The sequence below is a fragment of the Thunnus albacares genome, chromosome 21 (genome assembly GCF_914725855.1).
Source record: "Thunnus albacares chromosome 21, fThuAlb1.1, whole genome shotgun sequence".
Taxonomy (NCBI): Eukaryota; Metazoa; Chordata; class Actinopteri; order Scombriformes; family Scombridae; genus Thunnus; species Thunnus albacares.
Window position 1 is genome coordinate 10,108,013 of NC_058126.1, and position 17,593 is coordinate 10,125,605.

Consider the following 17,593-nt stretch of genomic DNA (forward strand, 5'->3'; position numbering starts at 1 on the left):
GATTAAGAAGACGAATTAGCATACTTCCCAAAATATCAAACTATTGCTAAGATCTGAATACTTCTTCCACCTCTTATCTCTTCTACATTTTTATTATGTAAATACTAAAAACTAAATACAACCATGTAGATGAAATCACAAAAAAAAAGGCTTCTGAAACATCTCATCCATGTTCAGGGCATCATGAAAAATACAGAGAAAAGAGAAATCAGACTCATCAAAGGTGTCACTAAAAAAGAGGAAAAGAAAAAGCATTTTCCCTAAATAGGAAGTCAACTGTACGCATCAACAGTCTGACTTGAAGCGGTAGTTAAAGTGAGGTTTGAACTGAGTTTTGACTGAGCTCCAAGTTGACTTTCACCATGTGAGAACTCCCAGGTAAGAATATCAGCAGCTGAGTTCCACCACACACTCATCTTTCCCCCTTTTTAATCAATCTGTTCATCTAAAAAGGATTTCTCTATTTTGAGATTTTAATCCAGCGTCTGAGTTAATCTCTGAGACTCGGGGATTGGAGGAGGGGACGGACGGGGCATCAAAGCCACTCAACTTCAGCCCTGCTCTCACAATTACACCCACAAGGCATCAAGGCAACCAATAAATCACGCGCTCATAATGCCTCTCAGAAAATTAATTTTTTGAGGCTCGGTCATGTAGGTCAGAGAGTCGGCGCTGGTTCGGTCGATTTCCAGGCATTTTTCAGTCAGATTAGAACATGAAAGGAAACAAGTGAGAATGATGGTCAGGATGTGTGTAAAAACAAAAGATCAGCAGGATAAAAACTGTGAGGTTTGACCTTTTGTATACATGCACAGAAGGATTCATTCTGTATGATGAGTTTGAAGGGGAACACAGTCTGTCTGACATTACAGAATATATGTAAATGCAGCACAGCAGCTTTGCTTTACTGTGCTTTACAGATGGTTTATGACCTCTGTATTTGGACACTCGTTATAACAGAGGGAGCCCTCCACTGGAGCTCACAGGCATTGCACTTTATCACAGCAACTTATCTTGGTGGCTCATAATGATACAATATGCAGCCATCAGCTATTAGCACTGGATGAATCTCCTCATATGTAGCTATAGAGACAGAGAGTGTTTCAAACAGGGAATCAAAAGTGTGTTTATCACATTTCAAAGATGCAGAATTAAATGGGAACTGTGTTAAAAGTAGAAAACAAGAATATTTTACACTGCAAATGTTTATAGCAGAATTGGATATTTTTAACCTTTTTTTTTTTTTAAAGAATATGTATCAAGTGAAGTTTGTTAAATATTTGAGGCAGTATCATCATTTGCAAACAGAAAGCCTCATGATTGTACGTGTGTAAATCCTGATATCACTGTAACAGCAACTACTTATTTTGTGACAGGAGTGCGTACAAAACAAAAAAAATCACACTTTTATCATGTTTGTGCCACTGTAGATTTGTCACATTATCACTTAGACTAATTCTAACTTTATGACAGTAAACTCCAAAGATTTCCCTTTCAGAAGAGACCTGCAGGATCAAATAGAAAAAGATGTTTTGATATCCAACAATGAAGGTAGCCGCTGCCTTTAAGGTAATAGGGTTTTTCCACCCTAGCAAACAGCAAACGCCAGTTTTGATGCTGTCAGATGTACAAGATACTCTCTTTTTAGATAACGTTAATGTAAGCCGATAGTCATTATTAACAAGTGGAGAAAAGCAGTGAAAAAGGCAATATTTTTACCTAATTATTATTAGGTAATGTTATCATCCTTAGCACTTTTAAAAGTTGAAGAGACTAGTTGGCATTCTCAAACCCAAAATGTCCCAATGCAACTAAAGTATGAGTTTATACGAGAGTTAAATAAGCTCCTGTATATGAATATATTTATAGCTTTTAACTCTTTTTACTCAACGCTAACAATACTGGATCAATGGATAATGCTGTTTTACTGTAGTCAAAGATAAGACTTTGCAGATTATGTTGCTTAAAATTCATAATTATTACACAATAATCACAGATTTTAAGTCTTCACGTCTTCTTAACGGATTCGGTATTTTGTTAGTTGAAGTGACATATTGAAATACCTTCGCCAAAGACAGAGCCAGAGAGTCTAGCCTCTACTTGCCCTCTGAGGTCTTTATTAGAGGTCTATTACTGTAAAGCTGCTATCAGCTATTAGGGGGTTCTCCCTGGCTGCCACTAAGCAGTAAATAAATATGAGCCTATTGTATTCTTGTAGCCTCACTGTCCTTGCTCTCCCATGCTGAGTAAACGCACACATACAATGGGAGGCCGGACTGCCTTGTCATTCCTGATCCCCCTAGATTGCTCTTCTAGGTCCTCTGCCTGGGAAAGTGGCGGTGGAGGAAAGAGGAAGCAATGAAAAGGGGATCTGACATTAGAATATTTTACAATGTTGCATTACAGAAGTGCGTCTGATCTGAAAGTGCTTTTCAACGTTTCTCCGCAGCATCGAAAATAAACTGGTCTGATCAGTACTATGATCTAAAAGCGTTAACTTGTTCTGGTTGATAGCAGAAGTAGAGGGTAACTGAACTCAAGTACTGTACTTCAGGACAAGGTAGTTGTGCTTTACTTTACCTTGTGCTTTACAATTTTCTGGTATTTTATACTTCTACTTCACTACATTTCATAGTTTTTACTCCACTACATTTGCCTGACACCTGGAGTTACTGGTTACGTTAAAGAGAGTGATTTTATATGCTACATAAAATGCAAAAATCTCCATTTTACCAAGTAATTTATGGACATTATTGAGTCCTAAATGTCTCTTTTTCCCCCTCAAACAAGTGTAAAAATCTGCAATTGCAGTCTGTTTTGTGTAATTTTCATTTAATTTTTCTCTTAATTCTTCTTTATTCTGTCTTCTTTCAAGATTTCTACAATAATTTATGAAACATTCTTGAAACACGTTGATTTCTGTAGAACACAGGTTGAAATAATATGTCTTGACTTGCAGATTTTTCACTTATTGTAAGAAATAAAGACTTATAGGACTCAGTAAGTGATTAATTATTACTTTGTATGATGGATTTGACCAGCTACAACGTTAAAATGTTGTTTAGAGGTGAATTCATCTATTCCAGTGATACTTGTTTACTTTACTGTAAGTAAGATTTTGAATGCACTACTATAATGGAGTAATTTAACAGTGTGGTGTTACTAAAGAATGTGAATACTTCTTCCACAACTTGTTTATAGTTTACATACAGCAGGCGGTTGCAGACTCTGCAGATAAAAGACAGAAATTGAAAGTTGTGGAGGTTTCTGGCCACCTCAGGCTGCCTGGTGGAGCTTCCTCTCCAGTTTCTCCACAGGAAGAGTGCTGACAGGGCTGCGTGGACTCACAGAGTTCCTTGCATGGAAGCAAAAAGAGGCCTTGAGTGAGTGAGGAGGGGTGCGCAGCGTCGTCCCCATGGGACTGCATTATTCAGGCCTGCCCCTGCCCCGCGGGGCCCGGGCATGAGGCTGCCAATACCAAGCGCAGGCGGGCGCTGCCGTCCCGTAATCACCGATGACATACATGAAGTAGTTTTCCAGATAGGTTTTCCTGTCCTTCCAGCTGCGAGTGGGGCAAACAGCACAGGAAGAATAACACAAGTCGCAGCCAGGCTCAGGGAATGTGGCCTTTACAAACACAGCACAAATAAAAAAGTTAAAAGGCACACTGCTCTCCTCCTGAGAGCCTCTGAGCGAGGGAAGTGAGGCTACGTCCTGAGAGAAGGTCCAACCTTCCTCAACACCCCCACAGACTCAACAATAACCTGCCAATCAAACCAAATATTGTTTATTCTGAGCTACCTGCCAGTGCAAGATCCCGAAAATGAAGACCAGTTTTCTGACATGTCGAGCTTGACTCGGATTTATTTTTATCTCTGTCACCTCTGGGTGTGAAATTAGCTTTTTCCTGCAAATCTAAATGCTTATTAAGAAACTTTAACCTCTCCCTCTCAAACCTGTAAAGATTAGTCAAAATCTCTTGAAGATGGAGTGTAGGACAGAAGATGCTTACTTTTATATTATGTTTAAGGCATATTTTGATTGTGATCTTCACTTCATTTGCTCTGGTCTTAATCTCTTCACTTTATTTCAAACACCTTTGACTAGAACTCACCTGGAGCTGGTTTTATATTTTAAACTTGATTTAAGTAACCTTGACCTGAGCCCAAATACCCACCCAGAGTTCTGACACCCCTTTAAACAAATCTATCTCCACTTGTCACCTTCGTCACCAGTTTCATATGCCTACTGGTTGAGACCAGTTGTTTTATTTGAATAATGTTTACAGGCCAGAACAGGTAAAATTTTATAGTTATTCATGAGAAAAAACAAAGTTTAGGGGCAATTCTTAAAATAAAAAACATAATTTTGTGCTGATTTCCCTTTATGTTAAGTGACCTCCAGGCTGGGAACCATTGACCTACTCCTCAATGAAGACAAGGTGTTAAAAAATATGTTTTTTTTTTTTCACTGTCAGCACCATATCAGACCATTATAACCAAAGTGAATTTACAGCCGCAGCTTAGCACACAATGCGCTGCCTTAAGGTGCCACCAGCCTGCTGCATGCACACAGTGCACTACCTGCTGAGGGGCCCCCATGAGCTGTTAGGCTTTTCTGCTAAGTCAATCAGCAGAGGTGTTAAAGACGCCACGTCAACACAAACTAACAGGTGCCCAGTGACAAGACTGAGGGAGGTAGTGGAGGAGACTGAGAGGATGGATGGCACTGATACGGAGCCACTGCTGCTGTCATTGTATGGAAATGCTTCTGTATGTAGTCACACACACACACACACATACAGTCGCTTTACATAAAGAAATTGAAACAGCTGCATTAAAGCTATTGTATTTTGTTGCATTAATAAAGAGCAGATTCCTATTTTCAGCTCTTTACTGATCCTGTGCAACCTCTTTGCACACACGCACACACACACAATGCACTATGAATATACAGTATGATAACAAACTACAGATACATTCAACAGCTGTGGAAACTTTACCGGATATTTCATCGTAAAATAAATGTTGTTTTATTCCAGTGAAAAGCGTGGTCAAATATCGGTAATGAAAACAATAAAGGAAATGCACTTAGACGGAATATTAAAATGCAATTATATCCTGAAATAGCTCAGATAGGTGCGTCTCAGCCAGGTGGACGCGCACAGTTTGATTTGTTTCCGTTCTGTGTGCACACTGTATCTGGAATGATCATTTAATCATACACACACACATACACACACACACACACACACATTGCAGACAACCTCATGGACATACTCATAGACTGAGTCATAAAGCAACAGGAGACACTGCGGAAGAAGGTGTGACGTTATTTCCACACAAAATTATGTGGTAGGAATGACGTTAAACAAACACGCCACATTTCAATCTGATGATCTGATGTTAAAATACCAACATGTATCATTATGAATCATCGTAATATGTATAAATATCATAACAGACTGTATATTTCACAAACACACACACTTCTGGCCAGGTTGAGGATTGTGTTAATCATCCTCTAAGTGTTTGTTGACAGGCGTGTGTTTGTTGACAGAGTACTGAATCTGCCCAGCAGGTCACAGGGCCACACCCAGCTGCTCTATTCTATTCAGCATGTCTGTCGGACGCTGTTACAGTAATCGTCTGTCTGGCGGTCAGCGACTGTCCCATGTCTGGAAAACGTGACTGAGGTCATATTTTAACTACAGACAGTTGTTTTCTTGTCGCTTTCTCGACATTAGAGTGAAACCTCCTCCTTCTCTGTTGGCATTTGAGTTAAGACAGCAGAAGAGATAAAGTCATTAAAGGGTCAGTTCACCCCAAATTACAAAAGAAACCCATTTCTCACTGCTAACCTCCAGCCATGCAGATGGTTTTATGTGTTTAGGTGAGTATTGCTCACCAGTGGTGGAACATAACTAAATGCATTTACTCATGTATATGATACTAAGGTATGTTTTTGAGGTACTTGTGCTTTACTTGAATATTTCCATCTTATGCAACTTTATGCTTCTACCCTACTTTATTTCAGAGGGAAATGTACTTTTTACTCCACTACATTTACCTTAAAGTTGGAGTTACTGGCCAATTTGAAGATTAAGATTTTACGTACAGAACATACTGCAAAAATCTCCATTTTACCAAGTAATTTTTGTCCATTATTGAGTCCTAAAAGTGTAATTTTCTTTTTATTTCATTGCATTTATTCGGCAGCTATAGTTACTTACATTGCAGTTGAGGATTTTACACTCAAAAACATAACTATCTTAGAGAATATGTTACATTTTATTATACATGAAACCAGCCAGCAGTGTATAAAGCAGTTACAATGAGCTCCACCTTGACTAGCTATAACATTAGAATACTGTTTACATGTTAATGCAACAATTATATATATATATATATATATATATATATATATATATATATATATATATATATATATATATATATATATATATATATATATATATATATATATATATATATATATGTATATATATATGTATATATATATATATGTATATATATATATCTTGAAAGGGGTCATTCTGCATAATGAGTGCTTCTAATTTTGATACCTAAAATATATTTTGCTACTACTTGTGTACTTTTACTTCAGTAAAATTCTGAATGCAGAACTTTTTATTTGTAACTGAGTAGTTTTACTTTGCTGTATGACTTGAACTTAAAGGATCTGCTACGACTGGTGCTCATAGCAATTAAATATTACACTTTAAAAGTTCAACATGTATTTCAGTTCAACATGTATTTCCAGAAACAAAGTCCTGGTTACTGTGGATTGACAAATGTGACAGTAAACACCTTTTGAGGGAACTATTTCTTCTGTAGGTTGAAGTTATAATGAAAACTGATCATAGAAATGGATGCAGATTATCCGGAGTAGCCAGCAAAGAGATACTGCTGTTACATTTTTGAAAAATTTAGAGAGCAGTATCTCAAAATGTGGAAAAATAAAATCAAAACTAGTCACCACTTGAGGTAACTGAGAAGTTATGTTCACATTTGGGCGAACTGACCCTTTAATAGTCTGTGTGAACACCAGTCTGGTTCCTATTTAGGGTAACACAGCTGCTGAGGATGCAAACCTGTGAGACATAAAGCTGCTGAACCTCCGAAGCAGGACTGATGAAGTTACAGTAATCTGATAGGCCCAATTAGTGCTTGATTAGGGTTTGAGCAGACTGACACATTTGATTCAACCAGAAATCCTTCCTTTTATAAGCCCTCACTCACCTAAAAATGATAGAAATATATGTTCCAGTTGCAGTGAGGGAAACAATGCAACCTTCTCTTTAGCTCATCGTTTCTTTAGGATAAGAAACTGTCGAGTATCTCACTTCAGGGCTCTTCCTGTTTGAGTTTCCTCCTCTGCTCCAGACAGGGCAGACGTTCCCGCAGGATAATACTCGGATGAGCATTATCTGCAGACAGCAGCCCCAAATTTACCCAAACTGCACTCAGCACAGGAAACTATCGATGACCTTCACGTAGGAGGTAAGACAAGAGAAATCTAATTATGGCTCACAAAATCGCAAGAATGCTACAAGTAGATGAACCCAAACCTATTTTTAGTTAGAATGTAAACTCCAGCAAGGTTCATGTCAATATTGGACACACTGAGTTGGCATATTTACATATTTAATCTATAACGAGGAAAGTATTTTATGGTTGAAGAATGTTTGATGTTGAGATTCCTCACATTCTTAACTGGCGATAAGCTCAAACATGTGAGCTTTCCAGCAGATTTCTGATATAAGGGTCAGTTCTTGGAATACTTGCAAAAATAACTCTGGAAATAGATTACATAATCCACACAAATCACACAAGAAAGACATATTATAGTGCATTTATTCAACTTAGAATAGCACAACCTGAGAATATGTAGTTCTGTATGTAGATAATGGGAAATATGGGGGAAATGGAGCCAGTAGTAATGCTAAATTAAAAGTTGTTAAAAGAGGAAATCCTGACATATTTCATAGGTTTTAACTTCACCTAATTAAATCACAACATAACAAAATGTCAACTCTTAAAAAAGGAAATAATCCGCTCATCATCTTGCTTCTTCTGCTTTCACTTTCAGTTGTTTTTATATCATTTAATAAACCAGAAGTCTGTTAAAACACAGCCTTGTAAATATTTGAAAAAGCCTGAGTCTCATAAACGTAACAAAGATATCTGGTTCGTCCAGCTGCCGTTTCCACTGCTGTTTATTGTTGATCATATTTTCACCTGAAGCGCTGATATCATCCAGTTGTTTTTCCTTCAGGAAGTTCCTGCAACTGGCCATTAATTGTTGCTGAGGGGCCTGAAGTTTGAGAAAAACAACTTGAACTAAAAGTTTTCTGTTCAGCTCACTAAAAAAGATAAAATACCAGCTGAGAGTCGATGAATCAGATATGTTTTCGTATTGTTTCACAATTAATGTTTTGCACCGCAGCACATTTCTGCGTTTCACATCGCAGTGTTTTGCAATATCGTCTTGGGAATTGAACTGACGTCAGATTTCTTCCGCTCATTCAGGTAGTGTTGGATTGCAGCAGGTCTTCACTTTCCTAATCAGCTCTTCTGCTCTCTCCTCCAAGCAAGGTCATCCTTCCTTCAGCCTCTGTGCTAATCCATTTCCTACCAACACTTTAAGATCTGATTTCCATCACTGATTCAGAATGTTTCCCACGTGCAGACTCATTTCCCCGGGATGTAGGGTGACTTCTCTACTGTTTGGAAGAGCACATTTTTAAGTTGGGATATGTTGTTGTACTTAACTCCACCTGCTCGAGTATCTCTGGCACTCGGTCGAGGTATGTTAAGCCCTAAAAAATCCCCAAGAGAACAATAAAGACATTTACAAAAAGACATTTTCAGGAAGATTACAGGAAAAATCACTTTCGGCATGTGGCCTGTTTGTGACGAGGTGTTCAAAGGGAATCATATTTTTTTTAACATGAACAGAGTGATGTAAATGTAATAGTTTTTGGAAAATAAACTCAATTAATCTGTCAAGAAGCTCATTAATGAATAGTATTGTTAGAGAAATTTTACAAAGGCTGAATATTGTAATGGAATACAAAGTTTCTGATGTTACTCCATTGTGTATTTGTTAAATGAATAGTTTTCAGTGGAAAATTTAGGCACAACAATAGCAACAAATGTAGACACCGATCACTTTTCATTCTGATCACTGGGGGCGCTGCAACTCCACATTGAAGTGAATAAGAAATACTCAGCAAATGTTTGAATAAAACCACAAGAAAAGTATCCATCACCCTAAAAAATGTTGTGCATTTGCACCAAAAACTATGTAGTTTTACAAAGATTAGAGTGCATATTATATATTATATGGTGTTTTGTTATTTTTATCTGGACATTAGTTGATTGTTATTTTATTTATGTGCCTTTTTGCACTTATATCTGTAAAATGGTTTATGTATTCGGTTTTAGACATTGCTCTTGTTCATAAAAAGAGATCCTTTAATTAAAAAAAACTTTTATTTCACTTTAATGAAGACAGATTATGCAGATTTTTATACTTTTGATGTAAATGGCCATCTAAGCCATTTGGTAGAGGCTCAAAATGTTATAAAAAAAAAATAGTTTTTTTGTTTTTGGTGTCCAAAAGAACTAAGAAATGCAAAGAGAAGAAAAAAAAAACATTAAAGGGGTTTATTCCTTACAGCACCTGACATGAGTTGGAGGGCTTCAGTCTTATATCTGTCCAGGACAGAGTTCAACCTCGAGGCTCTGACACAGAAAATATGGGGCAGGGAAGTAAACATTCTCCTAAATGGGTAAACATTTGGCAGCCAAAGTCAAATGAGTTTGGAGATATGTCGATTTTTGGGCATATTTTTAGAGCCTTTGTGAAATGTTTTAAAATGAAACAGGAAGTTGGGAAGTTTATGCCCCTGGCGCCCACCCTATTTCCCTCTGTCAGCCAAGAAAGACGTGGGGATGGAGATAAAAACAGTGTGTCAACAGTTTGGCTTCTGCCAAAGGGTGGGTAATATAACTCCAACATTGTTTAATGTGACAGATATTTAAAATTGTTAACTGGAACGTATGTTTATAATAAAATAATGTGGGTTTTTTAGTCGTTTAGTCTGTAAATCTCACAGTTTTTGGGTTTTTTTTGCCATTTTTAAAGACGCAAATGAGGACATGAACTTGAATTAGAGTTATTTATTGATGCATTATAATTACATGAAACAGTCATTAAAGAACAAAATTTGTCAAAAACAAAATTAACAATATACACGAATGAACAATATTGCACTTGTGTTTGTGATACACTGAAAATAATTTAAATAAATACATCATTTTAGCTGTTTTATGACAGTGAGCGTCCCTCTCTGTGGCTGCTCTGCTGATGGTAGCTGCTGAGATCCACTGACTCAGGCCTGTGAGGGCTCGGACCCAGGTACTGTTCGAACTCGCTGCGGTCCAGATCGTACAGCATGTCCAGCTGGACCTGCTCTAGGTAAAACTCCAGGGAGGGCCCAGCAGGGCACAGTGGGCCCCCGAAAAACCTGGACTCCCCCTGCTCCACATGTGGAGCTGCAGAACTGGAGAACCCGTACTGCATGTGCCCGTGCTGACCCCCAAAATACAGATGAGGCTCTGCAGGGTACGCAGGCGGGTTTGAGTACATCACAGGCTTATTTGAGAAAGCATCTGCTGCTGCTGTGTCTGGGAAAACGGGAGTGTTTGGGTAGCCGCTGTGCAAAGGGGCAAAGTTAGCTGGCGAGTTTGGGAAAGCAGGTGTGTTTGGGAAGGTGTGCTGCTGGTTCTGGAGCAGGTGGGTGAGGTTGTAGGGCACCGTGAAGCCCGAGCTGCAGAGTGAAGAGAGAGCAGCCGGAGCCTCTGCACCCTGGGGTTTGGAGCTCTTCTTTAACTGCTTCCTCCTGCGGGGCCTGTACTTGTAGTTTGGATAGTCGATGGTGTGCTGGACCCTCAGGCGCTCGGCCTCCTGCATGTATGGACGCTTTTCAGCCAGGGACATGGCCTTCCAGGTCTTTCCTGCAGGGACACAGTAGGGTTAATTATCTGCATACACGTTGGTTTAGTAAAAACTTAAATGTGAACCATATTCAGCAATTTTATGCCACTGTTGACCCTGCTATATGAGAACTATAAACATTTAACATTTCTTATTTTGTTACAACTTAAGCAACCACGTATTAATAACATTTAAAGTCTTACCGAGTATTTTGCTCAGGTCTGTGTTCTCCAGGTCTGGGTTGAGCTGCGCCAGGCGCCTGCGCTCCTCTTTGGTCCAGATGATGAAGGCGTTCAGGGGCCTCCTGACCCTCTGCTGCGTCGAGGCGGACCTGGCCTCGGGGCTGGTGCAACTGGAGTCCGAGTTCACGGACAGCGGGCTGGAGGGCCCTGAACTCGGGGAGCGCACCTCGGTCATCTGCTCCCCGTCGACGGAGCTCGAGTCTTCGCTCTCGAACATGGCGCCGTTTGCGCAAAGCTGGAAAGCAGCGGGCTGGTGGCTGAAACGCATGGCTACAGATGGTGATGGTGATGTTTCGGCTCTGCTGCAGGCCGCAGTCATCCTCCTGGTGATGCAGAGTGACGGATATATGCAGCAGCTCCGCCAATAGGAGGCCAGGAGGAGTGGATTTAAGGTGTGAATTCCAGGTGTTTTCTCGGGTCGGTGATAGGCCCATCTGACGCCCCAATCAACGACCTCACGAAACTTCAGTCTAATAAACCTCACAACTAGATTCTTATAGCCTACACAGCCAATAAAAACGCATCATTTAATCTCCACATTACACAAACCCCTTGAGATCAGATTTATCCATTAAGGATGTGGTGTTGAGTAAACCCAAAGTCAGTGTTTTTACATGATTTCCTATTTATGGTGATATGAATATATAACACAAATACAGCTGATTCATATTAAGTAAAAAGATGAAAGTAACATCTTATAATATATTTATGTGAACGTTTTATATCTTGTGTTTGTTTGCAACATATCAAGATCATATTTTACCTCATTTATTATTTCAGAAAACCTTTTTTTTGACAGCTTATATATTGTATATCGTGTATTAGGCTATACCGCAGTCTAAATCTGGTTTCCCTCTTGAAACTCTTATTAAAACCATATTAGGAAAATCAAATTACAACTTTAAGACAGAGATGGAATCTAATCAATAGGTCTTGAAAGGCAGGGTATTGATAGGTGAACATCAAAGTTTCCAGGAGGCAGGGCTGGTTACTAATTACATTGTGGGTCTCGGCTCTTATCGGCCATCCACTGTCTCTATCAAAGTGCATTTTACAGGACTGAAACAAACATGATCAAGGCGTGTTTATTACACGATTACGGCGCACAAATATTTGCCCGACACAAAACTGATAGATCTGTGCAAAGCTGGGCGTGATGAGCTCACTTAAGGACATCAAAAAACAAAAAAAAGTTAACTTTTCCTTCTTGTATGCACCAATTTGGATTTTAAAAATGAGGAAAAATTCACCAACGAACCAAAAAGGAAACAGCAGAGCGGACTTTGGCGTTAAATCAAAGAGACAAAAGTGTATTGAGGTCAGAGATACAGACTCACAGAAACTATCTGCGAGGATTCCTGCAGTCCTGCTCTCTTTAAGACTATGATTTATATCTCTTGAGCACTTCTCTTTATTACTTTTTCCAAATTGCATGTCTTATCTGAAAATAATTCAACACATTTTCCAGAATAAAGATTATCATAAATAAATTAAAGCATATTATGACTCATTATTGAGCACGTAGAGCAATTAGTTATTTTAAAGGAATGTGTTAGTTCTAGGAAGTTTTTAAAAAATGGCATGCAGTGCAAAAATATCACCTCTGAGCACTAAATCACCTGTTTATGAGAGATTATGGGATTATTAAACAGATAGAGACGATAGAGTCGCCCTGTAATGACATTATAATGAAGCTGAAAGTAAAATAACATCACAGATCTGGAGTTAAAACGTATTAAAATGAAGAATTATATGTAATATTCACTTCTCTTCAGGCATCACTTTAACAGGTGTTCGCCTCCTCTGTATGGTTTCAATGAATATCTTTCTTTGGCGCTGACAACAAACATTAAACAAACAATAGATGTCATTATGTTGACAGCGGCAACGTTGAGTCTGCAATACACGGACTGACCGGCCTATAATACCTGCACCTGCACTGCTTTGTCCCGGCAGACGAGTCACTTATGCAACCTCTTTAAATTGTAAATACTGTGTATTAAAGCAGAGAGTGATAATACAGGAGGGAAGCTGGTGCAGAAAACATTGTTTTAAGACCATAAAGTCACTTGAAAGTCATTAAAACTCATGCACATTTTAGTATTAGGAGAATATTGTTGCTTCAGGGAGATTTGGACTTAAGTAAATAAAGGAATAAGATAAGAAATAAGTAAATCAGGCCTAATGGAGCTTTAATCAAAAAAAGCTGCATCAATACTGTGTCACTGGCAAATTCAGTAACAGAAGTGATTAGAGCATGTTCTTTAAACTGTGGCCCTCATCTCCCTTTGACATCTAAACCCTTCAGCAGTCCAGGTGGACACTGATAAAGCGTCCTGTGGCTGCGAGAGGAAGATAACATTTAAAAGAGTGAGAAAAAAAATCAATGAAGTCTTAAGAAGTTGAGATTTTTTTTTTAGACAATATTAAAAGCAGAATTATTCATCCAAATAAATTTGTTAGTATTTGGTTGGGGAGGGGAGGGAGGGGGGTTGTTTGTCCTGTGTTTTCTCACAGGTTGTCAGAATTAGAGGTTGAATCCACATCCGCGGTGTTAATCGGGACGCACGCTCCAATGCGCTGTGGAAAAGCGCTAATGGATTTAATCAATTAGCTTGAACGGCGCAGCGTGAATACAATAACGTTAGTTTCGGCTGACCTTCTCTGTGAATTGAGTCGGCTAAATATTAGACAATGTCGGGGAAAGGGGGGGGGGGGGGGTTCGATATCTTGAATGTAAAGTGTGGATATTGTATTGTTAACCATGACATTAACCTTTTTGCGCATAAAATCACCAAGTATACATTAGCTGTGTTATTTTTATTTCAAAAAACTGTCATTTGTCCTTTATTCTGCCTCTATTAATGAATCCTAATCTGTGAGGTGACAGTAGGGTATCATTACATTGTCTCATCGCCAAACAAGCAGCAGCTGAATGGGCACTATGCTTTTTGAATAGGGATTGTTCTCAGTGGCTTTCTGATCACAATGTGCCATTGTATTGGACAGAACTCATATATGGGACACTCCTCTCCTTCCTGCCTTTTGGATCAGTGATGACCAAGCTGGCACAGGTAGAGCAAGGAGCACCTCATGAAGAGACAACCTGAGTGGATTTACTGAAGGCTGTGGATTCTGGATGATGTCTGGGGTTTGGATGTGGGATGAAATCGGAGCTTCTATTCATGGTCTGATACGTTATGTAGATGCAAAGGATGGTTTGCAGTTGTGATGGACCACCTGAGACAGAAGCTGCCAGTTTCTAGGTGCGGATTGGAAGATGTCGCTCACAAAAACTACTGAACACACTGCTTCTTCTCTTCTGGATATTTGGATATTTGGTGCAGGACTTTCTCCTTTGGGGGGAAAAGATGAAGAAAACTACAGGAGTGCAAAAGAAGGAGGCCCGTGTCTGGACCCCTGGTAATGAAGCACTGTATTCCAGCCGCTGCAGTGCCATCCCACTGACTTTCCTTACAGTGACTCATTCATAAACAGCTGCATTGTTTCATAGCTGAAGGTGTGAAGGGGATATAATACTGTTGTCTCAGGTGACCATGATCTCTGCAGCAAGGGACTATATTGCATTGTGTTGTATTGTATGGGCACAGCAGGCCAGCACCAAGATACACTCTGTCAGGACTCAGACACCATTCTATGCAGGGGTCTGTGACCTCCCTGCACCCCCCCGCCTCCCTGCACCTCCTCCTCCACATTTAATCACATGTTTGAGCAGATTCAACTGTAGACTTTAGGCTCGGGGTCCTGAGTGCTAGCCTCCACACTCCCCGTGTAAACAGCGCCCTGCCCGGCCCTACGTCAGGCCAGCTGAGAGGATTACATGCCCCCTGGTGTAGACAGGCTTAATGTAGCCTCATTAGCAGAACACAATAATGCCCCCACCTCAGAGCAGAGATAACACTGCAGGCTCAGCCAGACTTCAAACACAGCTCAAACTAAAAGTTAAGGTGGGACACTATGCACGATGCAGCACAGGAGCAGCTGAAACAGTCTGTCGATTAGTCGATTGACAGAAAATTAATAGCAGCTTTCACAATTAATGAATCATTTGAGTCATTTAGTGAGCAAAAATGCCAAATTTGCTATTTCTGGCTTCTGAAAATGTGATGATTTGATCATTTTCTCTGTTTTATATAATCATCAATTGGATATTTGTGTCTTTTGGATTGTTAGTTGGACCAAAGAAGTACTGTAAAGACACGACAGAACTATTAAACTTTATTTATTGGATACAAAAGTTCAAACAGGCATCATTAATTACAGTACAACTGAGAACACGACTACCAAAAATACAGATAACGTCAATTAATTGAATGAAGAAGTTAAAAAAAATGACAGAGGTCAAGTCATTTTAATGGCTTTTCACTATTATTATGTCTGACGGACTTTAGAAAGAAAGCCAACTTTTAATCGTTTTAATCGTAAAAACAATCGACAAATTAATCAGTAATGAAAATAATTATTAGTTGCAGCCCTGCATCATTTTACAGTGTTGTTTAAATTATTAGTATGTCAATGAATTGTGACAATTGTGCACTACACAGCCAATACCTCTACACTCCCTTTTCCTGTAAGTGTAATCACGCTGCTTTCTAATTGTATTTCATTCGTCTATCATGCAGACTTGCTCAGACTGAGACTGGCTAATGAGACAAAGCTCCACTCATGCTGAAGAACAGCACTATTCTTTGTAAATTAGGAATTGTATTCTGCTGCTGATAAGACTCTTATCTGCAGAATTGAATAAGTCTTTTATTGTCCACACAGTTGAGCTTTGGATGTTGGTGGCTTGCTGCCACAGCAGGCCTCTTATTCCTTTTATTCCAGTTCTGTTTTTGGTCCCAAATTGTCTTCAAGTTCCCCGACAGTTTATGTGTAAATCTGACCTTGATCCCACACCTCTGCCACACATCGACTCCTCAGCAGACAGGGGAGAAGGAGGCCTGCATTTAGCTGTAATTAGCCCTAATTATTAACTGGAACTAGACTGAGACCTGTGAGACACCATGATATCTGTGTCTGTCCTAAACGGCTCATTCAAGGCAGCAGATAACCAAAACAATCTGCCCTGCGTGGTCAACTCCAGCAACAACGCTTGAATGTTTAATTAAATAGTGTGAACTGGTTAGACTCAGACATTAGATTATTTGGAGCAGAAACTGAGGTAAATTGCTTGATTTAAACAGACTGACAAATCTTTTTAGCCAAAGTGAATGAGTGTTTTCTTAATTGTAATTGATAGAGAAAATACTTGATTCAATTTCTTTTAAACTTTCTGCAACCATCAGAGTGACTGTATGAGTGTTGAGATGTGCTTGTCTATAAACTGTTAGCTCACTGGTGCTCTTTTGCTCGTCTGAGACCTGATACAAATTCAAAAGGATCTGCTGCTTTGAAGATAAGCGCTGTAGTTCTGCCATAAACAATGATTGTGCTATTTCTTTCCTGTGGCGTGATTTATTTAAAGTATTATGCTGTAAGGATTTGGGCTGGTTTTCCTGGCAGGGCCAGCTGTGTATGTATCCACTACTTGTGTGGTTTATTGGATACTTGAGATCCAGGAAAACGCTCACAGAACCGCAAGCAAACTCATCAAAGTGAAACCTTTGCCTCACGTAGTAACAAATTATGAAACTCACAAAAAAACTGTCAGAAATTTGTTCTATTTTTGAAAGCGCAAGCTGACTAAATAAAAGCTATTCACAGTTTGACGCATCATTTCTTCTTGCCACATTTTTTTTTCTACCACTGCATAATTGAGACCTGCCTTACAGTCACTTACATGGCAAAGAGGACTTTGTATAGAAACACAATGCTCGTGGTCTTATGCACACACACACAAACATATGCTTCCTTTGATAAAGTGTTTTTATACCAGCAGAAATTCTATGGCAGCGTCCCTTAAGACAATATCTGTGTAAAATACCAAGTTATTTATAGTGACTGTGCCATTTTGACTTCGAAAAATAAACATGAGCGTAATGGAGAGTTCAAATACGAGGGAACCTTCATCTGAAGTGAGCCAGAAACTTTGGAGACTTTATTTTGGAGCGCTTTTTGAATCACCAGCCACTGTTGATAGTTATATCTCCAAAATCATAGCTGAGATTCTACATTATAACAGCATGTTCAGATATGATACGGCTTTCATTTCATTTTCAAACCAGAAACTGAACTAAAACACAAGCAATAATGTTTTAATTCAAAGCGAGAGAAGTCTTTCAGCGATACACACATTTAGAAAAGTGTAAATTATGCTAATTCCGTTACTTATCAAAACATCAATATTTCTTCATGGCATTTTT

General features: G+C 39.1%; 1 protein-coding gene across 1 annotated transcript; it reads right to left on the bottom strand.

The window, feature by feature from the left end:
• Window positions 1–10,193: 10,193 nt before the first annotated feature.
• On the bottom strand, window positions 10,194–11,627 carry sox32 (SRY-box transcription factor 32). Its single transcript, XM_044339875.1, has 2 exons — window positions 11,229–11,627; window positions 10,194–11,045 (listed from the first exon to the last, which is right to left on the bottom strand). The coding sequence occupies exons 1-2, from the start codon at window positions 11,584–11,586 to the stop codon at window positions 10,357–10,359; spliced, it is 1,047 nt and encodes a 348-aa protein (XP_044195810.1). The 5' UTR covers window positions 11,587–11,627; the 3' UTR covers window positions 10,194–10,356.
• Window positions 11,628–17,593: the final 5,966 nt, after the last annotated feature.